This window comes from Blennius ocellaris (genome assembly GCF_963422515.1).
Source record: "Blennius ocellaris genome assembly, chromosome: 22".
In the NCBI taxonomy this organism is placed as follows: domain Eukaryota; kingdom Metazoa; phylum Chordata; class Actinopteri; order Blenniiformes; family Blenniidae; genus Blennius; species Blennius ocellaris.
In genome coordinates, this window is record NC_137671.1 from 8,341,507 (window position 1) to 8,367,333 (window position 25,827).

Genomic DNA, 25,827 nt, shown 5'->3' on the forward strand with positions numbered 1-25,827 from the left:
TGTTAATGAAAAACAACAAATATAGTTAATAAAAAAAAAAAAAAAAAAAAGCTTTTTAAAACGTATCTTCACCGAATCAGTGGTTGTTTAAATGTCAGATGTTTTCGTCCACATTAAAAAATCCACCAGTTTCAGTTTCAGGCGATCAGCTGATGCGCGCCTCTGCCACTAACCCCGCCCTCCCGGGGCGCGCGGGGACAGCGAATCAAGCTGATCGGGGGAAGTAACGTGCAGGAGGAGGAGGAGGAGAAGAGGAGGTGGAGAAGAGGAGGAGGAGGAGGAGATCCTCAACTTGGCTCCCCGGAGTCGGTGCACCTCCACGCGCGGTGCAGTGTGAGCCCTCGCGCCGGTCCGGTATGCTCCACCCGCGGAGGGGGGAGTGATCCGCAAGCCACCGCGCAAGCATGCAGGCGGAGGACATGGAGGTACCTATCATTAATAACCTTAACGATAACGGCGACAGACAGAGGCCGAAAGGGAAAGATGTGTTCAAGGATCAGCAGAAGGAGTCGGAGGTAAATCCGGTGGAGAGTGTGTGTGTGTGTTTTTCTGTGCATGTGTGTGTCCGGAGCGTTCGGATCTTTCTGAATGTCTTTATTTCTTCTTCTCCTCCATGAGTCTCAGCTCTGGAACGTGCATGCAGGCAGACAGCGAGGTGTTATTTTGGCCACCGGCTCCTATAAATAACCCAGCAGTAATCCTCCAGTGCAGAATGCAGGTGGTGAAATGTGACTGCTGCTGTCAGGACCAAACCACCAACACTGATCCCGGACAAGAGTTGCAATGTTTTTATTTATTTATTTATTTTTCCATTTCTCTCATGCGGTCCGTACAGTAGATCCTCCTTATGCCCTTCGTACAGTCATTTTGATCACAATCCACTCAGCTGCAGCTCCGTCAACCTAACCAAAGCTTCTGTGAATGGATTGCTTTGGGGTTTTAATGCTTCACTTTGAGATCTGGTCCAGTTTGATGCAAATAATCGTTCTTGTGGGATCAAGTTTCAACCATTATTCGAGAGATATCAGTACAGTATATTAAAACAGAAAATGAAATGAGAAGATACAATGGTTTTGGGTTTGTTTGTTTTTTCCCAATAGGGAAATTACCATTTCTACATAACATGAAGTGAGCATGTATTACAGTTGCTTAAGAGGTAATAATTGTTCATGTTTCAAGATGTTTTCCAAAAGGTCTTGATTATTTTGAGCTCCTGATTGGGAAGAACAAACAATTGACAGATGCAAATGTGGGACTATTTAGATTTTTTTTTTTTTTTTTTTTTACCATCTTTCATAAGCAAATCTAATATTTATAGTTGCAGCGTAACCTGCTCTGCTTTTCTGCCTTCAAAACGAGTTGAAGCTATTCCACACTATGATCCAAAGTCAGTGTTTTAGTGATGTTCACCAGTGTTTGGATTCACCGTCTCTGTAGTCTCCTCTGCTTTTTCTTCTCAGCACAGCTCATGTGAAATCCCATAACGGGCTCTTTTTAAAAAAAATGTATTAATTCTTTTCCTGCCATGCAGCTCTAATTCGTCGTCCTCATGAAAAAATTACAAGACGACGATGGTTCAGATGCCAGTGAGTCAGTCTGAGCTCGTCTTCCAGGGCCAAAACCATTCAGCTTTTGAAGCGCGGGCTGAATGGGATTGGAGCATATTCATCTCGCAGACGTGGGGATTCTGGGTCGGAGGGGGGGGGCGGGGGGGTTGGTGGCTGAATGACACGGACGTTGAAAGTGTTTAACGTCAACGTGCGCTGATGCTCCCTGACCTCACCAGCTTTCAAGCTGTGCTCCGGCGTCTCGCCCGTCTGCTGGGCGACATCAACCTCAGACCTGATTCACTCGTGGGTGTGTGGGTGTGTGGGTGGGTGGGTATGTGTATGAGTTGCTGCTGATCGCCGGGGCTGGCTGGAGCAGTCGCCTGTTGTCCATTCAGCATATGTTGGTCAGAGTGGGGGGTGGTGGTGGTGGTGGTGGTGGGGAGGGTGATCTGCCTTCACACTGCGCCCGGTGTTTGCACACAACAGTGTGCGGACGAGGACGCCGTGCCAGTTTGGAGCTGGGACCGTTATCAGCTGGCGGCAGAAGGCTGGAGAGAGGGATGAGAGAGAGGATGAGCAGAATGAAGGAGATAGAAAGTGAGAGGAGAGGAGAGGATGGGCCACTCCAGGAAATTAAAGAAGGACAAAATGAAGCATCTCAGTTTGGGCTCAACAGAAGACTTGCTGAATAATATCATCAAACATGTTTCTGGTCTCCGCTTAAAGAAGCGAGGACGAGCTTCTCCTCTCACCGTCATGTCCTGTAATCCTTCGAATGTTGGACAGGTTCCCTTTCAAGCTCTTCCAAAACCATTGGCCATATCCAAACATGTCCAGGGCTTTCCTGTGTTGATCCCCACATCCCCTTGAAGCTTTAAATAATATGTCTGATCAAAACAATGCTTCACAATAGGTGCTCATGGCAGATTTCAACCTCTTCTATTCAGCATTGAGACTCATATAAAGGTTGTTTTGGTTTTTTTTTCATTTGAGCAGTAATGTTAGTTTTTAGCCTCCTTAAAGTGAAATTTCTAAGGTACTGAGACAAACATGTCTCTATTTTATTGTGGCCACATAGTGAATGTGGGTTGTTTTCTATTTATTTGCTGTGATTTCCCTCCACCAGTAAACAAAAAACATCAATATTTTGAGCTTTGTTGCTTGCTCCACACTGCTCGCAAGTGCGATTATCTGTCTCCCTGTGGTGTCCAGGATGTACCCTGCCTCCGCCCAGAGTCAGCTGGTATTGACTCCAAAAAACAAACAGACTCCAATAATGTGATCTTAGATTTATGACGTAATCTCACGGTGTTCACACGTCGGATTGATCCTGTCAGGAGCGGTTTTCTTGGGAGCGTTCGCGGGAAGTAGTCGACAGTAGAATCTTACACAGCCTCAACAAACCTCCCTTTTGCTTTTGGCTTCCCGGCGATTTACCGTGCTCGCTTACAGGTTGTAGATGTGGGAAGTGAGCGAAGCAGCGCCTGGTCTCAGACCCGCAGGCCTTCTTCATTTGCACCCCGACTCACGCCAGCATGTTGCCGTCGGTCGCCGGCGCTCCCAAGTGGGTCTCATTTCCTGGTGTACAAGTGCAGTAATGACATGAATCGCTTTACTTTGGCCCCGGTGTCATAAACAAACAAAAAAAAAACCCGCTGACGGCCTGCGTATTACAGTCATATTTATAGGAGACGCTTACATCGCACTGCACAGTTATTTAACCGGGGAGCGCTGACTCAGAGTGCACATCCTTATTTACAGACCCCGGCCGGCCCCTCGGGGAGGTTTCTCACGGGGTTAAACGGCAGCTTGCACCCGTTGTGCTTGCCAGTTCTGCCTGCAGTGTTTCTTGATTCTCATTTGCATGAAAAATGCATATTTAATATCGTCTGAAGGGACATTTCAGTTGACAGACCCAACCCAAAAGCTTAGGCAAACAATGGCTCTCCAGCTTATTTGTCGTGACACGTTGTGCCACTGTTATCGTACACTCTATGTACTGTACGAACCGGGTGGAAGTTATTCTGCACAGTCGGCACATGCGGCGTTATCCTGCATTCTACGGAGATGTCTTTGTTTGTACTGTACACCCTTTTCCTGCATGTGGAAGAGGAATTGTTTTCACAGTGATCCTCGATGTGAAGTTGCTTGTCTTACTTGTGTCAGGAAAGGATGTTTTTTGTTGTTGTTGTTTTTTTACTTTTCAGTCTGAATCACTTGTTCGAGAGAGGTTTTGGAGCTCTTGAAGTTGAGGGTGAAGGTCCAGCTCGAGCCCTAAACTAGCATATGTGTGTGTGTGTAGTTCAGATTAATAGGAATGAAATGAGTTGAATGGGCATTTTAGTGATCAGATGCCTCAACCTGCATGTCTTTGGATGTGGGAGGGGAAAAGGAAAACTTCACACAGAAATCAGGAAACCTTTAAAAAAAACAAATATATATATAAATACACACAGATAATGAGGTGGAGAAAAACGACTGACCTGTACAGAAACTCAAGAATCTTCAAGGTCAAGCCTTCAGTAATTTTCTGTAGCTCTTTTCAGCAGTATCATTTTCAGTGATCCCATTTTTCTGTTGACTCTGTCATTTCTTTTCCACGAGCGAGTCAGCTTTAAGGTCATGCTTTTAATATTTGTGTGTGTGTGTGTGTGTGTCTACACGTGTTGCCCACCCAAAAATATTCAGAGACCTAACTTCAAGATCAAACTGGGAAAAAAAAATATGTTTTTTCGGATGCAGACAACGTGTGTGCCCTAAAGGGACTCCATGTGCGGTACAGGGTGTCTCGTGGGCATGTGCTAATCACAGGGTGAGGCTAAAGTCAGAGCCAGGAGAGACCCTTGCCTGGATACAGCAGCTAATCTGCTCTGAGTTGGGGGGGGGTTCCTCTGGATTGCTGGGGAGAGCCTGCTGTTACTCACTCAATTAGTCAGATTAAAGCAGCAGCTATGAAGAGAGCAGCTGTGATTGCAAGTATCTCTGTACAACAGAAGAAAAAAACAAATGTAAATGACCAATCAGCACTGCCAGCAGAGGAAATATAGAAATGAGCCTGAAGAGTGTGTGTGGGTGTGTGTGTGTGTGTGTGTGCGCAAAGTGTGTATGTGTGTGATCGAAAATGGAGTGCAGAGTAGAGGCAGGTGTAAAATAATGCGAATGGCCTGCGGTTTGTTTGTGTGTGAGTGGGTGTTGACAGTGACACTGCGGAGCTCAGGGTCACACACTATCGTAACTGTTAATGTGTGTGTTCTCGTCTTAATGTGTGTGCTCTCGTTCTTGTCTTGTTTTTGTTTTGTTTTTTTACCATTTAGAGCTCCATGGAGTCCCCCAACCTGGAGTTCGAGTACGGAGACACGGACACGCTCACGGCTGAGCTTTCAGGTAACGTGAACCGCTTGCTACAGCTGCAAGAACCAACACAGTTTATTTAGTGATTTATTTATTTATTTTTGTCTTTTGGCACTCAGTTTTTAAAACTATGACCAGTTGTAATGCGACACGTCACGTTTCACCATGAGAATTCCTTCAAGGAAAGCTTTTCTCACCACTTTGGGAGACCAGAGCTGGTGCTCGTTTGCTGCTGTTTGCCACAGTGAACTTGTTCTACCCAAATGTGTGACCTTATGATAAATAGCTGACTCTTAAGTGATCACACATTCTGTGTGACGCGGTTAATAAATAGAGAAAGATGTGAGGAAAAAGTAAACGGAACTTTAGCAAAGCTGATGGACGCGTCTGCAGCACAATATTTACTCTTCTGATGCGTCGTTTACATTCCTCGTCTCTTCTTTTCATCGGTTCCAGCTGAAGTGTGGATGGAAAATTTAGAATAAGAGGCGTCGATCTCGTGTCCCTTCTGGTTATTTTTATCATGTCTATGTGGATTCATTGCATTTTCTTCTTTTGAATAGTGATATTATCTTTTCCATCCGCTGTTCAACGTTTATTCTTGCATGTCCTTTATTCTGCTTTTTCTGCACTGTCTCTACGTTGCCGGATCGCAAGCTTCTTTTCTAGATCATCACTGCGAGACACTTTCTTTTAGATCTCAAGTTCTTTTCAGAATCTTCTCTTCTACATCTCCTACCCTGATTGTTTTGGTGCTTCTTTTTTCTCGATGCTTTTTTTCCCTTTACACGTTTTTAAGATTTTGTCATTTCAGCGCTTCTAAATCTTTTTATTTTTCTTCTCGTTCCGTCTCTTCTCTGCTGATCATGACCTAATCTACAGTTTGGTTTTTTTTAAATCATGATTTCTCTTCAAGATCTTTTAAATCTTATATTTTGAGGTCTAGATCTTATAGGTGCTTTCCTCCCATGTTTTCACTTTTCTTCTCTTTCTTTGCAGAATTCCCCCCTTTTTTCCCCACTTGTCTTTTCTTTTTACTCTTTTCTTGCCCCTTCCTGATATTCTCCCTTCTTTCCATTCCTTTTTCTAGTTTTCTCCATCTAGACTCAAAGTTGAACCCTGAAAAAGACCCAAACCCCTCTCTCTAATAATAAATATCATAAATAAACCACCACAGAATTCTCTTTTAAATCAGTTTTGTTTCCTCTCTCCTCTCCCCAGAGCTCTACAGCTACACGGAGGAGCCGGAGTTCGCCCTCAACAGAGACTACTTTGAAGAGGACTTCAGGAGCCACGGTACCGTGTCTGTGTAAATCCTGAGCTTTGCTCGCCGTGTTCAGGTTTCCTACAAGGTTTCTAGCCTCCTGGGTAGAGCAAACCGGAGCTGCACGCTGTGTGTTTGATGGATGAAATGGGGCTGCGGATGCTCTCTCTCTCTCTCTCTCTCGCTCTCTCTCTCTCTCGTGCTGCTTATCTCAGTGAGCTCTGACAGGACGGAGGCGAGCGCTTGACAACTGTCCTTTACTGAAACGTTGAAGGTTAAATAAAGTCAACGATCACATGTTGCGTGCTAAAGAGATTAAAAGAAGGCTCCAGTTCACTGCAATCACAAATAGTGTTCCCAGGCTGACAAAAAGCATTAGATACGGTCTGAAATACTCCGCGATGGGTCGCGCCATTTTCGTCTAATTTTTTAACATTTTTTAAGCTGATCATCGTGATGCGGTGATGAGCAGCCACATCAAAGCTCTGCTCTTTTAAGCTCTTCAAAGAATGAATATCCCCACTAATACAGACGGGAGGGCGAACCCTAAACCATGTGATTACTGTTTGGGTTACTCACGATAAAGCAGCTTTTCCAGCGTGAACCTTGACTTTATTATCTGCAAAACAAGCGATCAGGGATGTCTCAATGGATATTTGATGCATCATGCAGTAGTTTAGAGAATCACAATATTGGAGCATAAAGATCTGAAGTAAATATTTTAGTTTTTTGCAAGGACAAAATAAATCTTTTTCTTTTCTGTGTCACCTTCCTTTCACACTGAGTGAAGATGAACAGCAGGATCGGATGGCTGCTGTTTTACAGAGACGAAGCACCAGGCATTTTTTTATTATTTTTTTAAACTTCATTGTCTTTTCAGTTGCTCAGCGCTCTGTAGTGTACTGAAGGTGGTTTTCCTGTTTGACTCTCTCAAGTATTTATACAGTGGGGCAGGGCCGCCGCCGTCAGCATCTTTATCAAAGCGTGACGCCTCTGCCCACAAACACCGCAAAGTCACGTATGTAAATTACAGTCATTATCCCGGCGTCTAATTTAAGCTCCTCGCCAGTTTTCTGAAGGCGCTGCTTAAATCGGAGAGCGTTTCTGTTGGGCATAAGTAGACAGCACGAGTCAGAATACCTTAAGTAGAAGAAGATCAGTGCTTCACTGATGATGATGAAGATGATGTGCTTCCGCCTAATGCCTATTACTGTCTGTTTAATCAAATGACCACCCTAAGAATAGATGACAGGAAGTAATCTTTGCCAGGGACGGCATGCTGTAGTTCTTGTAGTAGCTTGACATCTGGGCTGTGTCGTACTTGATTTGTTCGAAGAGCATTCATCTTTCAATTTTGTTTATCGGTAATCTAAATAATGTCAACTTGTCCTTATTTTTTGTCTATTTAATGATACATTTGTGAAAAACCTCATTTTGATTTGTCTCCATTGCACTTACAATGAATCCACTTATTACGTGTGCTCCCTTTTTTAAAGCATTGATTTTGTGTCTCATTCAGGGAAAACCTTCGGCGTGACCTTGTCAGAAGCTCCTATATCATTTTGTTTGGCTTGAGCCAAGCTCGTCGGCATCACAGGGATAGAAAACCCTCCCGTCTATAAATGAAGATCACACTGAGGGTTATTCTAAAGCGCGAGTGAGACGGGAGGATATCCAGACAACCAGGGTTATTCAAGCAAGGCTATAATGTAATAACTGATCCTGTTGGAGGAGAATATGATGGGAAACAGACGGACAAAAAGGTCCGCATGGTTGTACGCTCCATCGACACCGTGTTTTCAAAGGCACAGCAGAAAAGGAAAGATGGTTCATAATGTGCCTGATTTTGAAAGTGACCCTGAGTTCAGTGTGTTTGTGTTCGTCCTGCAGCTAAAGGCAGACGGTGGATCGAGCTGGCGGCGGAGGAGCAGAGGGCGTATGTGATGAGGCTGCTGGACGCGCTGGAGGTCACGGACCGGGACAAGAGACTGAAGGTGGCCAGAGCCATCCTCTACCTGGCTCAGGGTGAGTGGGCGCAAAAGGATCCTTTTTATTAAATTTTTTTTAATCAGCCACAACAGCAAAAGTCTTCCGATCGGCACCAAGAACGTGCTCGCCGGCCTGTTCAACCGCAGAAATAAATGAAATCCACTTGTTTAAATATACGAAACATTTCTCAAAGTTCACCCCTGAAAATATATATATACATTTAAAAAAAAAAATTATTTTACCTCGAAAAGTTATTAAACTGGACTTTTCTCTGAACAAGTCTTTGCACATAAAACAATAAATGAATAAAGCACTCCACTGCCCGCCTCCTCCTTCTCCACGCTCTCCCCAGGAGTGTTTGACGAGTGCGACACCGAGGTTGATGTGCTCCACTGGTCCAGGCACAACGTCTTCCTGCTCTACGACATGGGCATCTTCACCGCGCTGCTGGAGTTACTCAGCATGGAGATCGAGTGAGTGGGACGCGGCGAGGACATGTGTCCTGTCAGGCTGGATAACCACGCAGCTTGACATGGACGAGGGAGACACACGTGGTGGTGGTGGGGGGGGGGGACTCTCTGCTCCGGATGCTGCTCGGTGGTTTGAGAACTTCAGATCAATTGTGTTTGGTATTCTAAAGACACCTGGGTTGTATTTGATTGTGGCTTGGCTTTTCCCCAAATAAGCAACTGACATAACCTCCGTATTGCTTCGGCAGTAACAACCAGGCGTGCAGCAGCGCCGTGAGGAAGCCCGCCATCTCTCTGGCGGACAGCACAGAGCTCAGGTAAGTCCGAAAATATCAGCTGACTGCAGGCTGCAATCTGTGGGGGGGCGGATATTAGACGGGGTGTTTCTTTTACAACAATAGGATTTACTTTAATGAATCAATCCTTATTAGAGCCGGATGCACTGTTAATGTAATGAATGAACATTAGAATAATGATATAAGCTCTTGTTAACAACTACAAGTCTAAGAGCCTCTACCTGATGTTGCTTTTGACTTAGAATTTGATGTGTTTTGTTCAGTCTGCTGGTGAAGTAGCTCACTGTGAGAGGTCCATGGATGTTTTCCCTCCCTGTGATAATAATACTTCAGCAGAGGATCAATTGTGTTGCCTAAAGGGAACAAAGAATACCCCCCCCCCCCCCCCCCCCCCCCCGCAAATGACACTGTGCCTGAAAATCAGATGGCGGTTAAAAAAAAAAACCTTTAAAAGAATAAATCAAAATGGCTTCTTATCCTTTTTTAAGTGTCTGGAATGCAAAATGTAATCAAACTATTTGTCCCTCCTCCTCACATTCATTTGCTCTCTGCTTCAGCTTAATGGGATTGATTTTTTTTTTTTTTACAAAATAGAATGGATGCTTCTACACACACGTGTACACACACACAGAGCCGAGTCGGTTACGTTTCCCACATGAACACTTACTAATAATTACATGCTGGAGAGGCGTGGATTTGCACCTAATTGCTCGAACAGAACCGAAGGCCATTATAGTTATTTAGAACGGAGCGAGACGCTTTGTAGGGCGAACAAAGAGGTTAACGCGCAAAACACCACCTGACGTGCAACACATAATTGGGGATGAATGGAGCGTTATTTTGCAAGAGCCTAGATTATTGTTTCCCCTCCGACTTCAATGCAAGCTGCAAAACAAAGCTCAGCTTCTACTTATCATTCCTTTTTTTTTTTTTTACACCTCATGTTTTCCACATTAACATTTCATGTATTTATGAATCTTTGTGGACATGATACCCCTTTATGCATTTACATGCATCGGAAATGTCAAATTGCGTCTCGCTACGTTACCGTTTCTTGCAGAGTGTTGCTGAGCATCATGTACCTGATGGTGGAGACCATTAGAGTTCAAACAGAAGACGACCGACCCGAGTGGACCGCGGCCAGGGAGACGTTTAAGAACGAGTTGGGTACGTGCAGTTGGGTATGCGCGGGATACGCCGGGTTTTCCCATTTTAAGCAATCCGGTCACCCTGTCCGCCGTTCCCTCAGGTTCGCCCATGTACAACGGCGAGCCCTTCGCCCTGCTCCTCTTCACCATGGTGACCAAGTTCTGCAGCATGAACGCGCCACACTTCCCCATGAAGAAAGTGCTGCTGCTGCTCTGGAAAACCGTCCTGGTCAGTGCCAATGTAGTGAGAGTCACGGAAAAGTTAGGGGATCGCCAGCTACTGCAAATGAAAAGTTACTTGGACTCAGCATCACACTGACTGCAGCAGACAGGGTTTATGGTGCGTTTGTGCATCTGGGAAGTCAGAAAGTCACTATGAGCTTTTACTTGACGACAAGAAGCGGCCAATAATGTCATCATGAATGATGCTTGTACATGTTTATTTTAGGACTACGAAGACGTCAAAGCTGTTGGATACACTTGGATGTTAATGTCACTTAACGTTCAGACATGGTTCATATCGAGGATTGTGTTCTTAGGCACCCATCCTCCATTAAACGCGTGTTTTGTGAAATATTACCGAAGAAAATCTTCAGCAAAAGTCTGTTCTGCGATCGGCTCAGAGATAGATGGCAGTTCTTCCAAAGCTCAACCGTTTTCAATTCAGACAGAAGTTAATAAAGGACGAGCTGAATTAAAAATGCTTTACTTTTATTTAAATGTAGTAAGTCTTTAATGCCTTGTAGCGATCAATTATATAATAATGGCCAATAATGCAACAATTGTGGCTGTTTTCAGCGTAATAAAGCCCATAAAGTAATAACTTGCTCGTAATATTTGAATATAGTAATATTTTCATTATTGAAATTACATTTTGCCAATAAGCTAAGCAGATATTTTGCTCTTTTATTACACTATTGTTAAGTTATGATATGGTTGGCTTTATTATTTAGAAAATTACAAAAATGATCTGAAGTCGTGGCATTACAAAATTGTTTTATATTTATTTACAAACATGTACACAAACGAAACAATATAAACAAACAGAATACATTTAAAAAAGGAGACAATCATCCAAATGAATAATCCAGAGATCACTCGACACACACTCCAATTTTACAATATGTGCGTTCCATGTTCAAAAGGGGGCCAGAAAGAAGTCATAAATAACATTTTAACATGTTATTCATGACATTGGTTTCTATATATTATACAAATAGTTTATAATCACACATGTTCATACTTTTCAAAAGTAATTGTACATATTCACCTGCATTTTACAAAACATTTTTTATCCCTCTGCACAAGCAGTTTATGTTTCTAAGTTTTCCGTTTGATTCTTTCTTTTTAATGTGCTTACTCCAGAGGTTGTTCTTCGAGACATTTGACGATATTTAGGCTTTGGTAGCCGAATTTAGAATTTTTTTGTTTTGTTTTGTTTTGTTTTTTTTCTCCCCCAGTTCACCCTGGGAGGTTTCGAGGAACTCCAGGAGATGAAGGTGCGCGGCCGAGAGCGCCTCCATCTGCCGCCGCTGCCGGAGGACAGCATCAAGGTGGTGAGGGCCATGCGAGCGGCCTCGCCGCCGGCCTCCGCCATGGAGCTCATCGAGCAGCAGCAGCAGCAGAAGCGAGGCCGCCGCAGTCGCAGGGTACAAGGCTCGGCCGCACCCGCCCTCAGCCAGCATGCACGTTATTCTAACACACGTTTTAATGGCCTCCGCTAAACTACTGACGGGAACGTAATCGAGCCATACTAGTGTTTGAGTTGTTAAAGTAAGTCAAGTGGCCCTGCTGTAAATCTGTGCTGGGTCGGCCAACATCATCGGTTCCCTGTTGTAAGTCAGTGACCACAGATGATCTTGGTGCTCGGACACTTTTGGGAATCCCAGCCTTATTTTTTTTTTTGTCTTAGAGCTTTAACAGGACAGACTCTGGTTTCTCATTGCCCGTCTTCCTTGTGTCCCCACAGAGTGCCTTTGTTGATAGCTTGGAAGGAGACAGTCCCTTTCCCAAGAAGCAGGTCTTTACCCACAATTTCCCTGTTTTTCCTCCTGCATTTTCTCTCTGCACTGAGCTGGACTTTTTTTGCACTCCTCTCCCACATCCCCGTGCCGCCGACAGTCTCTCTCGCTCTCTCTCCTCTTTCTGTATCTTTTGCTTTCTACCTCTCCGTGCCCTCCTATTCCCTCCATTTCACCTCGCCTGGTCCTGTCGGGATGCACCACATGTATTTAACATGTCGGACATTCAACCAAAGTTGACTAAACTCTCTTCATTCGAGCAATTCTACGTGCAATAGGTCAGAAACCTACAGTTTAATCTGACTTCCTTTGGTGCAGCCTTGCATTTCACTTCATATTCAGCATTTTGTTTACTTCACTCTTCCCCCTCCTCCTCTCTGCATGTCTTCAGTCTCTCCTAATATTGACTTCCTTTCACTCCTAACTTTTAAATGATTATGCACATGTTTCCTCCATTCCCCCACCCCTTCCACCATGTCCTCCCCCCCCCTTTCATTATTCTCTCCTTTCTTTTCCCGCTTCCTCCATTTCCACATCCTTCTTCATTCTTCTTCCTTTTCTCTCCTCCTCCTCCTCCTCCTCTTCTGTGGCCTGCTCAGTCGGGGGCGGTGGGGTTTGAGGGACAGGGCTGACTTGCTGGCTGTTATCATTGGCACTGGAGCGGTCACCGTCCACGTCCCATAGACACTCAGACATCCGCAGTAGGAGCATCTCCCCGATTAGTCGTCATCACATCGCCGCCGAGTTTGGCCTAAAAAAAAAAAAATCACCTCGCACCCGTCGACTCTGGACTAGGGGGTCAATGTCTTTAAAAATGCATTCCTTTTGAGGAGGTGACCTGAGCTCACCCGTTACCGTAGTTTGACCTCTGCAGGTGTGGCGTTTGGGTTTCATTTGACCTCTCTCTCTCTTTTTATGTGGATGCCATTGAAAGCAGTTGCCCCCTAACCCCGACAGATAAACCCTTAACTTTTACGTCCCACCCGAGCAGAGAATGGCTTTTCCATAGAGAATGGCTCACAACACAGTTTCACGCTCTTCCCCTCCCCTCCCTCCTTTCCTCTCACGCCCTCCCTCCCACCATACACTCACTATACTCACCGTGAAGTCCGGCTGTAGGACTACCACCACCGGTGCACCATACATCGACCGCAGCAGCTCAACTAATGCCCAGATTGCTGACTCATGCCTGATGCTTGCACTATTACCAGTCATTCATCGGAAAATCTGTTTGATCAAAGATAGTATGTGTGTGTGTGTATGTGGATGTTTTTACACTTGAGATGAAATGGGACTGTCTACAGATTAAGAGATCGAGACAAACACTTTGTCTTTAGACTTTTGCTTGCATTCTTTGCCTGTTTCTTCTGAAGTGCAGACGTGTGGTAAGTCACCGCTTGTGAATGTGGCGAATGCTGACTTCTACCTTTCAGACGGGGAAAAATGTCACATTGATCTGACCTGCTTTCTTTGCAGTTTGCAAGCAGATCTCGTCGGGGGTCTGCAACTTTTATGACTTACAGGGGCATTTTCCACTAAATAAAGTTTGTCTGGAGGAAATTATTTAAAATTCAACACAATACTAGATCACTTTCTATTAACTTTATTCATGGATGATAAATTATTACTGTTTAGGTCTTTCAACATGACTTCTTTTCGTTGTTTGCTCACTTTTTCATACATATTAAACATAAAAGCGAACAAACTTCATTGGCAATTATTGCAAAAGTCTGACTACACTGAATTAATCTCTCTTTTCCTCCAATACTTATTGTTTTCAGATTTATTAGTCGCTTAGAGGAAGGCCATAGAGATTCATAGATGCGAGACTCGTAACCCCAAACAGGAAAATGCTTAAGAGAATAATAATAGGTGGTTGGCTCACTCATTATTAACCACCTGCAGTGAAAATTAGAATGTTTTGCCCTTTGTCGCGTGCGGTTGTGCAGGTCAGGAGATGCCGACCTGCTTATTGATGCTTTCCTGCTAAAAGCTGAGCTGAGATTGTGCCTGCAGCTTCATATTAAAGCCTCCACCCGGTCCACCCACTGAGGTGTTTTCCTGTTGCTGTGTAATTAGGCCTCCCCTCAGGTGGGCGTGGGTGTAAACAAGCTGTGCTCTTGACTGACGTATCCGTCGCTCTCCCCCCTGCTTGTTTGGCTTCACCTGTTTGGAAGCCAACGGTCGACTCATTTATAGTGCGCATGATGCTTGGTGGCATTTCCACCATCGCTTCTACTTAAGTATCAGTCTGATCATCGGCCGCTGTGACTGCAAACAGTGACATATTTAGTTATTTTATAAAATAAACGTTTGACATAGGATTCAAGATTACATTGGAATATTTTAGCCTCGGATATTATATTTGATTTTTTCAAGGTTTAGGAAGTCTTTCAACCAAGAAGGCGGCTTCTGATCCTTCCTGTGAATTGACAGTGGGATCCATTCACCTTTTGATGAGCATAAACTCTAGAGCCAAAGGCCTTTGGAAGTGTAACATGAAAGTAAAATCAATATAGACTGCATTATTGACATGAGAAATACACACATTTATATATGTGACTCGTAGTAGATCACTCACAAGCACCAGCTGTGTTGAGGAGCTTTGTACGACAGTGACGTTTCACCAGGCCTTTGTAATACGATAACTTTTCTGCTTTCATTACTTTTTTTCCAAAGTTCAGCGTGGCCAGTATGTGGTATGTCAGGAATAACTCTGTCAGCAGGTTTCCGTAATGCTGCGTCGGCTATAAACTCACCTCAGCGCAGTTCGGACTGAGATTTCATTGTTAATAGTGCAGGACTCCATAGGTGCATAAAACGAAATCAAATTGACATTGTATTATTGGTTTTTTTTGTTTGTTTACGTTTACACACAGACACACCTGAGGCACTTGTGGGCTACATTTTATTAGCTTTTTGACACCTCTTCTCATGATATTTGTTGAAGACTTTTTTAGATATATAGTAATTACATTCCTCTAAAATAAGGTTAGTCATGAACACTATTCGTCCTCCTCTCTTGTCTCTCAGCCTCTGGTCAAGCAGGACAGCCTGGACACGTACAACGAGCGGGATCCCTTCAAGAACGACGATGCCCGGGACGAGGAGGAGGACCCCGAGGACACGGACAGCGGCATCGAAGGTGAGGTGGACCCGCTGGACCGGGACGTCATCATCCAGCCGCCGCCGCCACCGCCTCCGCTGAGACCCCCGACTGAGAGGGTCAACTTCCCGAAAGGCCTTCCCTGGGCGCCCAAAGTCAGGTGATCGGCTCCGTTTCTGTTGAATCTTTAAAATGAGGCGACACGGCTCCTAAAGTTGTAGATATAACCTGAAACACACTTTTTATTTTATTTTTTATTTTTTTTGAGCAGTTTTGAACCTTTTTTACTAATTTTATATTTTGGCTATATTTGCCATCATATGTGTGTTTGCTATTTATTTGTTTTGTTCTTTTGTTTTGATCCCTTTTTCTTGTTGTTTTGACTCTTATACATTTGGGCTGACAAATTTTCCAGAAACCTTTCGTCAAGTTTTAGATGTTTTAGATTTTCCACTTTTTTTCTTATTTTAGTTTCGCTATTTCTGACATTTTAGTTTTTGATTTTGTGCTCTTTTTTTTTTCTTAGGAAATAACAGTTCTTTTGATGTGCAGATTTAAAAAGAAAAAAAGAAAAGAAGAAAAAGGAAAGGCTCCCGATTGGATGTGACCTGTAACACAGATCTTGCACACAAAATACTTATAAAACCTTCAAAATAGACACTTTGTTAAATAAACAAAACAGCATAAATTGTCCCTGTCAGATTATTTATTCATGTATGGACACTTCTTTTCATTCTGCATAGTAAAACCTCCGAATTATTGTTGGCTTCCTGCCATTCTGACCACTCGAGTGGCGAACACCACTTGGCTCAGCAGCTGCTGTCACTTTCCCACCCTCTAGTCTGCGGCACCATGTGAGATGTTAAAACTCGATTTGAAAAGAAATCTCTTACAGTTTGTTTGTTTTTTTTTTCTTTTTTCTTCTCCTTGCGACAACTGAGCAATATGGTCTCCCATCTGTGTGTTCCAGACAAGTCGCCCGGGCGTCTCTCCGGGGTGTTGCTTTGCTGGTTTGCAGCCATGAATAGTGCATCGTTGTCGGGACACAAACATTTAATAGTGCTGCATCTATCACGCATTCATAATCAGTAAACGTACACTTTGTCTATCCGTCACGGAGTGCAGCCACTTCTGCGTCCTTGGATCAGGGTGCATCATACATGGCTGATTAAATGCAGATCGGTGGGAGTTTTTTTAAATTTTTTTTATTAACCCTTCTCGCCCGGAGCAGCGGCGTGACTGATGAGATTCGAGGAGGCTGATGCTGCAAAGCTGCTCCTCGTGTGTCTACGTGGGTGTTGTGCGGCTGCAGGTGTTCCTAAAATGAATGCGAATCCCAACTGAAGTGTCGTCTGTGCGTCCGCAGGGAGAAAGACATCGAGCACTTCCTGGAGACCAGCAGAAACAAGTTCATCGGTTTCACTTTGGGAAGGTAGGCGTGAAACGGCCTCCATTTCTCTTTTGATCGGTCTCTTCTTTCAACCCGATTTGACTTTTCTTTTTTTTCTTTTTTTGCCATTTTCTAGTGACACCGAGACCCTGGTGGGCTTACCCAGGCCCATTCATGAGAGCGTGAAGACTCTCAAACAGGTGTGTGGGGAAATTATTCACGAGGTTGCATCTTATTGCTTGTTTTGATTCGTCGTCCTTCTAATCAATACTCTCTCTCTCTGTTAATTAATACACTTGCCAATCCACATGCGCTGTTTAGACACACTGAGAATTGTAATTGAACGCAGGAATGCCTCTCTTGGTGTCACTCTTATTTTGAAATCCATGCCGGTTTAAATTATGCCGTTATGTTACTTTCCATTTGTTCCAGCACAAATATGTGTCCATCGCTGAAGTCCAGATCAAGAAGGAGGAGGAGCTCCAACAGTGTCCACTGACGCTGGTCAGCAAAAAAAAAAAAACGTTCACTGAATCACATTGTTGCCACGTCGCAGCCTTTTCTTCTGTATTAAGAACTGAATACTTTTCCAAACATTAAGAAGCCCATTCATTTCAGATATTAAAGGACATCTTTCTTCCCTCTGTTTATCTGTGTCTGGCGTTAAAAGGGGGAGGAGGATGTGGAGGAGACGCCAGCGGAGATGCTCTACCTGGGAATGCTTCCCAACCTGTCGCAGTATGTGGTGAGTAGTTTAAGAGTTACTCTTACCTGACGTTACTGCAGTTTAATGAAAGCAAAGCGATGCAATACACTTTTGTCACCGTAGGGAATTTCATCTTGGGCTAAAAAAAAATACTACAAAGACTTTTGTATTGATAACTATGGTAAAAAAACAAACAAATTTGATTTTGCAGCCTAAACTTGTGTTTATATGTGTAAATAAGGATTTAATGTAGGATATTTTTCCTTCGCTGTTTTGTGTTTTCTGCTGGTTTCACACTGCAAGGATTTTCCCTGCGCCTCCATGCAATGTTTCAGCTTTTACTGGGTGTGTCGCTGATATTTTTATCGGAGAATATAACATCTCTCATAGGTTTAATTCCAGCTGATGATCAGACTAGGATTTCCATAAAGTCTCACGATTTACAAACATCATATCTTCCAAATGTGTGTTTTTATTCACAAATTAAATGAGACGGGATTGAATTCAGTTCCTTTCCTATTTAACCTGTTAATCTTTAGCTTTTCATCCTCTTAAATATCTGAATACCCAGTCTTAATATCAGCATCATGTAATTGAGAAACGCTAAGTAACTGAATGAAGAATTCCATGTTTGGATATTCTACTATGCTCGATACTGTAGCTTAGATTTGACTCTGAATCGTAGGAGAAAAACACTGGGAGACCTTGACCCGGGTTGCGATTCAGTCGGTTATGTTGTATTTTCCGCTCAGATCGCCCTCCTGAAGCTGCTGCTGGCTGCAGCGCCGACTTCCAAAGCCAAAACAGACTCCATCAACATCCTGGCTGATGTCTTGCCCGAGGAGATGCCGTAAGTACTGCAGAAAGACGACGGCAGTCCTCAGATGGTTTTTGTTCCGCGGTGCCATTTCTTTGCTTTAGAATAGGAGTGATGAATGTGAAATTCTCGGAGGGCAGCTCTGTTTTGTCTAACGTCAGGAGAGACTGTTTCCTTGTTTAAAAAGGACTAAAACACACAAACTAAACGTATTAAAAAATAAATGCTTTCAGACGTGGCTGACATGTTTTATTCAGCGCAGCCCGTCTCCGCGTGGGTTTGACTCGGAGCCTTGTTGAAAATTTTTTTTCCCGTCATCGTTGTGGACTTGAAGGATTTACGGCCGGCTTGTGTTTGTGTGCCTTCAGTATCACGGTCCTCCAGAGCATGAAGCTGGGGATCGACGTGAACCGCCACAAAGAAATCATCGTCAAGGCCATCTCCGCTCTGCTGCTGCTGCTCCTCAAGCACCTCAAGCTCAACCATATCTATCAGGTTAAGCACACACACACACACACACACACGCAAATATGCACTGTGTCCTCCTGCAGGCACCTTGCATTTTGCAATCCTCGCACTAATATCCAAGCACCTCCCCCAGCACTACTTCCACTATCCTTCATCTTATTATCCCACCTATAGACCGCCTCTTACACCTCTGCCTACCTTAAACCTTCTGAATAAGCCTGATTTAATAAAACCAAGAAAGCCTACTCTACAAAACAAAATACACACACTGCTCACATTTAGGAGCCCCACCGCTGCGCATTCAACTCCACCATCTGCAGTTCTGCGGTTCGGTGTCATGGGGACACTGATGCAGATATTTGCTGTTGCTAGGAAGAGGAGATTCCTTCACAGGGTGGATTGGCTGCTCTGGAGCATCACAGTGGTGGCGCCCTCTGCTGCAACTGAAAGAGATTACAGGCAGAAAGTGCAGTGAGGAAAGGTGCACCGACTTCGTCCATAGTCGGATCTGGAAGTTCCAAAAGCAACATTGAATCCATTTTGAGCAGAGTTCCTGAGATTATATATACATTCAGCTGCAAGAATGACTTTTTTAATCTATGAAAAGCTTCCTGAATGAAGTAAAGGTTTAATATACTATATAGCTTCCCTGGCTCTTTTCCCCACACAGGAAACTCATCAATGATACAGGATTACAAGATGAAGGATTATTATTTTCTCCTCTATTCAGTCTGTGATTGTTTCTGAATGCCTGCCCCTGGCTGCAATTAAAACCAAACAACACAACGTGTGACAGTTCAGCCACATTTATAGTCGCTGCTATTAGTTATTTTTTTTTGTCTTTCCCCGAGACTGACAAACTCTCTAACAATTCCTCCTCTCCGCCTTGTCTTCTTCTTCCCCTGCAGTTCGAGATCGTCTCCCAGCACCTGGTGTTCGCCAACTGTATCCCACTCATCCTCAAGTTCTTCAACCAGAACATCATGTCCTACATCAGTGCCAAGAACAGGTAGAGGCGTCCTCTCCTACACTGCCACCTCTTTGTGTTTTTGCTGTCGGACAAAATTCAGACGTCGGGTTACAGAGGTTGGCGTTATTTGTGTGGTCCGGGAAAAAAAAGAAGAAAAAAAAAGGCATCAGTTGTTTTTGTTTGTTGTGTGTTTGTGTGTAGTATATGTGTGCTGGACTTTCCCCACTGTGTGGTCCATGAGATGCCTGAGCTCACAGCGGAAAGCCTGGTGAGTCACAACACTATCAGACTAATGCCACCTGATTGATGCCGGCTGGATAAAGATGAAGTGGGACTGCGTCCAGCACTCTGACACTGTGACCTTGTCTTATGTGTGTGTGTGTGTGTGTTTATGCATGTGTGTGTGTGTCTACAGGAAGCAGGAGACAGCAACCAATTCTGCTGGAGGAACTTGTTTTCTTGCATCAATCTGCTGAGGATCCTGAACAAGCTGACCAAGTGGAAGCACTCCAGGACCATGGTGCGTGTAATACGAGTACGTTTTTTTTTTTTTTTTTTTTGTCTCAACGCATCATAAATACATTTCCCGTGGTTGTCGTTTCCTGCACCAGATGCTGGTTGTGTTCAAGTCCGCCCCCATCCTGAAGCGAGCGCTGAAGGTGAAGCAGGCCATGATGCAGCTCTACGTTCTCAAGCTGCTGAAGATCCAGACCAAGTACCTGGGCCGCCAGTGGAGGAAGAGCAACATGAAGACCATGTCGGCCATCTACCAGAAAGTGCGCCACCGGCTCAACGACGACTGGGCCTACGGGAACGGTAAACGCATGAGAACAATCTCATGGAACCGTGCACCTCTTTTTTTCTTTTTGTAACCCACTCTTAAAGTAAGACGACATCTATTATTATTAACCATTTATAAGTCATATTTCTATATTTTGTAACTCCAAATTGACAATAAGTTGTTTTTGTGATATTTACTTCAAGCTTTAGGATGTTTTGGCCTATTTACTTCAGTAGAGCCTTACCTACTGTCGTCTTTTTTCACCTAATTGACACATTTAACTTGGAGAAATATATATAAAAAAAAACACTCTTGATAGTCGTGTCAACATATTTGTCATGTACTGTACACCTATGCCTTGTGCCAGTAACCATTGTAATAAATACACTTCATGTGCCCTGCGTGTCCAATTTAGAATATCTTTTTTGTAAATAACACGTTTATATGACAGGATTATTTAACATTTACAGATATTCATTTTATATTCATAAATGTTTTTTAGTCTGTTTTTTTCTTTTATTGCACAGGCACATGTACCAGTGAAAAGTTAATGATGAGTTAATGTATTTCAAGATTTTGCAAAATCACTGGGAGATTCAGTTTGAAACTGAGCACGGAGACTGACTTTCACTAATTCTCTTGTCAGAGAATTAGTTCTCTAGCATTTTCTAGCATTTTATACTAGAATCAGACAAAACTCAGGATTTGGTGTCACACCATAAGTTTAAACCCTCAAATCAGACGAGTAACAAGCTGTCAAATTGTCCACCCAACTTCCACAACCAATCCTGCTCGGTTGCTGCGATGAGAAAATGTCTATTTTTGTGCTTGCGTGTGAAAGACACATGGTGCATTTGTTGACTATATTTAAATTGTTTACTTTGACTTGGTAGAAAACTGATTTGACACTTCCAAGATGATGCATCTAACTTAATTACATAACACTTCAGTGCAAGTCATGCTGGAAGACAACCACAGGCGTTTTGTTTTTTTTCTTCATTTTTTTTTCCCAAGTTGTTCGTACGTCAGTCAGAATTTTCCCTCTCTTTTAATCTTGGTAGCACGATATCTCCTCGGCTGAGGCCACGTGTTTACTTCGACTCACTAGACATTGCAGGTTGGAATAAACAAAGACATCTTACAGATAAACAATTCCTCAACAAGCTTCAGTTATTGGATTATGTGATTCAAGAACATTAATGCCAATCATTGCCCAAACCAGGAGGTGTTGATTTTTAGACATTTATTTTATAAATGTACTGAGTAATCTTTACTCTTCACCGAAACTGGATTTGAATTGGATAATCAACATATGCTTTTCATGCTCTTCTCAGTTCAACAACTCAATATTTTCACTCTTAAAATCGTTACAATAAAATGACACATTCAGATATTCAGAATAAATCTTTAATAACAGCTCTTTGAACTTTATATTTAGAGTTGACCTTACTTGATTTAAAACTGTGTTCCCACGCCTGTTATGAACTGGAAACTGTTTATTTATTTATTTATTTTATTTATTTCATTGCACTGTATTAATCTCCAGAGGGGAATGTGCTCCATATGAATGAAATGGCCATTTAACTGCTGGGCAGCCATTTGTCCAATGGTTTTTGGTCAGTTGAAATGATGGAGAGTAAATATAACATGTGTCGTCACATTGTTCATCTGATTAAAATGTAAATACCCTCAGATTAAAAATTCTACAATTAAACCTTGTTGTGATTGAGATGACATGCAGAGATGAAATACTGTGAATATCCAGTTTTCTCTGTGGATCTGAGGTTAAAATAAATAAATAAATAAATGGCAGCAATTTACAACCATATTGTCCATGTAATTCAAGTGTCTGGGTTTCTACAGCTTAGAAAATTAGCGTTGCAGAATGATGAAATTAGCAATGATCTGCAGCACCACGAGGAGCACTAATTATCTCCAACATCCTCCTTTGCGCTGACACAGTGCTGAATAATACGACACGGACTCATGAGGACTCCGTTCACCCCCCGGGCACTGATCATGTGACACTTCAGGATTACAAATGTGCACGTGTGCCTTTTCTCATTGTATAAATCCTGTGGGTTCATGTGTGCGTGTGAAATACAATACTCCTGCAGCCACAGGAAAACGTTCTGGATTGTGTTGCCATAGCAACATGGATGGGAGAGGGGGGGGGCGGGGGGTGTATTTCAGGGTCACCGTCCCTCACGGGAGAGCAAGTGCTCTGTCATCATTAGCATTTAGGAGAGAGGCAAAAAAAAAAAAGAAGGAGTGATTGATTGGCTTTTTTATTGTTTTATTTCATGACCATTCCATTTTTTTTTTCTCCCCCCCTCAGATATCGATGCCCGGCCCTGGGACTTCCAGGCAGAGGAGTGCGCCCTGCGGGAGAGCATCGAGAACTTCAACAGCCGGCGCTACGACAAGAACAGGAACGGCGACTTTGCGCCGGTGGACAACTGCCTGCAGAGCGTTCTGGGCCAGCGGGTGGACCTGCCCGAGGACTTCCACTACAGCTACGAGATGTGGCTGGAGAGGGAGGTCTTCTCGCAGCCCATCCAGTGGGAGGGGCTTCTGCAGGATCCGTAACGATAGGAGGGAGGGGTCGCGGAGGAGAGGTCACGTATGAGCGGAGTACTCGAGGAGGTCATAAATTTGTAGTAAGGAGAGAGGCGGGGGTATAAAAAAAAACAACAACAAAAAAAGGTTTATAACGGCGGAGAGCTGAGGCGCCAACTGTGAGCTTGGCTTTGACGGCCACATTTTACGCTAACTTGTGCCTACGACTACTGTGAACACGCGACAGGCATAAACCAGAGGTAGCACTTCGTCAGAAACGCGTGGAAACGTAGCAGGAGACTGTTTCGGCCAGTTTAACTGCCCCTCATGTTAACACAGTGAAATGTCAGTTTATATCCCCCCACCCTCTCTCCCTCTCCTCTTTTTTAACACGTCGGTGCTTTTCTGACTCTTTTCTGATTGTTTTGTATCTGTGTGTGTTAAACATTTTATGATAAGTGATTTTTTTCAAAAGAAGGTGTAAATTTAAATGATTTCTAATCATTTTTTTGTTGCTTTGTTTTTTGGGGGTTTTTTTTTTTACATTATGATTTTAACACAAAGCCTGTAGGAATTGTGGATGCTAGATTCAAAAATTGTTTTACTATGTATTTTCTAGAAAAGAATAAGTCATACCACAATGTCATGGTAGTTCGAATGTGGATGTGAGAGTTGTGTGCTTTCATGGCACCAAAAAAAAAAAAAGAAATATACCAGCCAGATATTTGAGGGTTTGTTCATGGATGTTAGGAGTCTTTGTTGATAGTAGGAAAACGGTAAACAAAAAAAAAGATGGTGGGATGTGGACAGAAAGTGTTTGTGGAGTGAAAAATAATAAGACAAAGCTTTGCCTGCTCAGAGGCTGTCAAGATTAGATTGCTCTTGATTAAAGAAAATCAACACACTCCCCCAAATCTATAGCACATTTTATTTTACTTTCATTTTGAAAGTTGGTGAGGTGCTGTTTCTTCTGGTGAACCTGTAACTGGAAATGGAAATGGGGGGGGGGGCTCTGGGATTTGCACACACACACACACACACACACACACACACCTACTCGATGAAAAGTAAGCAAATAGCAGTACTTTTTAATGTGGAACTGTTCATGTTGGGTCAGGCAGGAGTCTCACCTTTTACTTGGTTGATAATGTTAATGTTAAACCCAACATACACCCCCCCACCCACCCTCGAGCACACACGGCTGGTCCAGTTGACACAAAGCCAATGTTGCTGTTATTTTATTTTTAATCGACTGGCTTTTTCTTCCTCCACTTTTGACTCTCTAACAAGTTTCCTGGAAATGTCACCTAAGCACACGAGCAAGCACAGAGGACAGAGAACACAAGCAGTTTTGCTGCACTTCATAGTCTGTTTGTATCTATTAACTCCGGAGATGTCATGTATTATCTTTGTACAGATTAACACATTTGAGGCCCAGGTGGTTTTTTTCCCCTCCTCTGTACAATTGTGCATGGCCATGTTTCCGTTCTGTACCCGTGTTTGCTGGTTACCGTTTAATTCTTCGATCTAACGATGTTTCCTGCACAATAAGAACTGTATGTTTTCTTGTAAAGCCACAGTGCTCTACAGTCACATAAGAGTTTGTTTTTTTTAAATTTATTATCATTCTCTTCAGGAAAGTCAGATCTTTAAAAAGAGGTAGTGTTGTATACTTTATAGATTCTCAGGTTTATAGAGATAATATATTGCGACAGTTTGAAAAGCTTCCCAGCTGATTTGTGGCGAAGAGTACATATTTATCATCAGCACAAAACATTTCCTGCCTCGACCGAAGCAAAACAACTGATTGTGAGTTTGAAGTCGTCAAGTTTTTGTATCTTGTGCCAAATTTGAGTGCCATCTCTGGTTTTTATTTGATTGCTGCCATAAACACATTAAAACTACCACTAAAGGTTTGCAATACGAAGGCGCCACTTTCTACCTGAAAACCGTACAATCAATGAAAATGGCATGTTTGTTTTTGTTTCTGGAATTGTATTTTACCAGAAGTGTTTAACATTGTGCGAGTATTACACCAGTATATTCACATGTGCTTTTGTTACTCACATTTCCATATCTGTATAGTCTAGATACTGAATTTGTTCAGGGGTATGTGCAATTGCAGATCCATACAGGCATTATACAATAGAATGACAAACTATGATATCAGAGTTGCTTATTAAACAGTGTTGAACACTTGTCATCATTTGTGATTTTCATTCTTGAAGCGGCTGCCGAGTCCAACACAAAGCTGAAACACTGTCAGTCGCACACTTGTGTCACACGCCTCCCCGGGCCGGTGTCCCAGCAGCTTTAGTGGCGCTGACACTGAAGGGGCATCCAAGCGTATGGTGTTCTGCCCCCCCCCCCCCCCCCCCCCCAATCCTACTCAGTCATACAGAAAATATCCAAAATGTTTGAAAGATACAGATTTTCTTTTGCTACTTTTTATTTCAATGTGGTGTTAAAGACAAAATAGTTCAAAAGCTCCTCTTAGTCTTGTACGCTGTGCTCCATGTTGAGGCCGAGTGCTGCTTTGCCGTGAAACTCCCCCTTCCAAAGCACTCCCTGTGTGTCCACAAAAGCCCCGTCTCCTTCCAACCTTCAACACAACAATTCAGACATGGAAAAACATTTGCATGGCGATGCGGCCTGAATATGAAGAAATAGAAAATATCTGTGTTTTACAGTTTTGTCAAGCAGACAAGCACTGCAACACGAGTGCAATACCAGAAAGAGCTCATACACAACAAATATATGAATCCTTGATTATTCAAAAATGCGAGTTTGTTCTTTTAATTTCAGGAATGTTTTGCCTCAAAAGCGTTGACTTGTATGAAAAGAGCAACGCATGATGTTGAATAGTTCTTTTTTTAGTACGACTTTTTACACACCAGCTTTGTTGTTGTGAACACCAATATCTGCTTTTGTTACCACACGA

At 43.2% G+C, this 25,827-nt stretch overlaps 1 protein-coding gene across 3 annotated transcripts; it reads left to right on the top strand.

The window, feature by feature from the left end:
* Positions 1–277: 277 nt before the first annotated feature.
* strip2 (striatin interacting protein 2) lies at positions 278–25,065 on the top strand. 3 transcript variants are annotated; one of them, XM_080518386.1, is made up of 22 exons: positions 278–515; positions 4,865–4,934; positions 6,123–6,197; positions 8,056–8,190; positions 8,507–8,627; positions 8,873–8,941; positions 9,981–10,087; positions 10,170–10,297; positions 11,529–11,717; positions 12,038–12,088; positions 15,123–15,355; positions 16,562–16,627; positions 16,722–16,785; positions 17,018–17,089; positions 17,256–17,330; positions 18,044–18,141; positions 18,477–18,603; positions 19,485–19,585; positions 19,748–19,814; positions 19,962–20,066; positions 20,158–20,362; positions 22,666–25,065. In XM_080518386.1, the coding sequence occupies exons 1-22, from the start codon at positions 405–407 to the stop codon at positions 22,914–22,916; spliced, it is 2,520 nt and encodes an 839-aa protein (XP_080374512.1). In that variant the 5' UTR covers positions 278–404; the 3' UTR covers positions 22,917–25,065. The 3 variants fall into 3 exon arrangements, with proteins under 3 accessions (XP_080374512.1, XP_080374514.1, XP_080374513.1); XM_080518388.1 differs by having other exon boundaries at positions 278–425; XM_080518387.1 differs by lacking the exon at positions 12,038–12,088.
* Positions 25,066–25,827: the final 762 nt, after the last annotated feature.

Coding starts and splice junctions, on each gene's coding strand:
- strip2 (XM_080518386.1), top strand. CDS start 405: ATGCAGGCGGAGGACATGGAGGTACCTATCATTAATAACCTTAACGAT. Junction 11,718..12,037: donor GAGGCCGCCGCAGTCGCAGG/GTACAAGGCTCG, acceptor GTGTCCCCACAG/AGTGCCTTTGTTGATAGCTT. Junction 19,815..19,961: donor AGCTCACAGCGGAAAGCCTG/GTGAGTCACAAC, acceptor GTGTGTCTACAG/GAAGCAGGAGACAGCAACCA.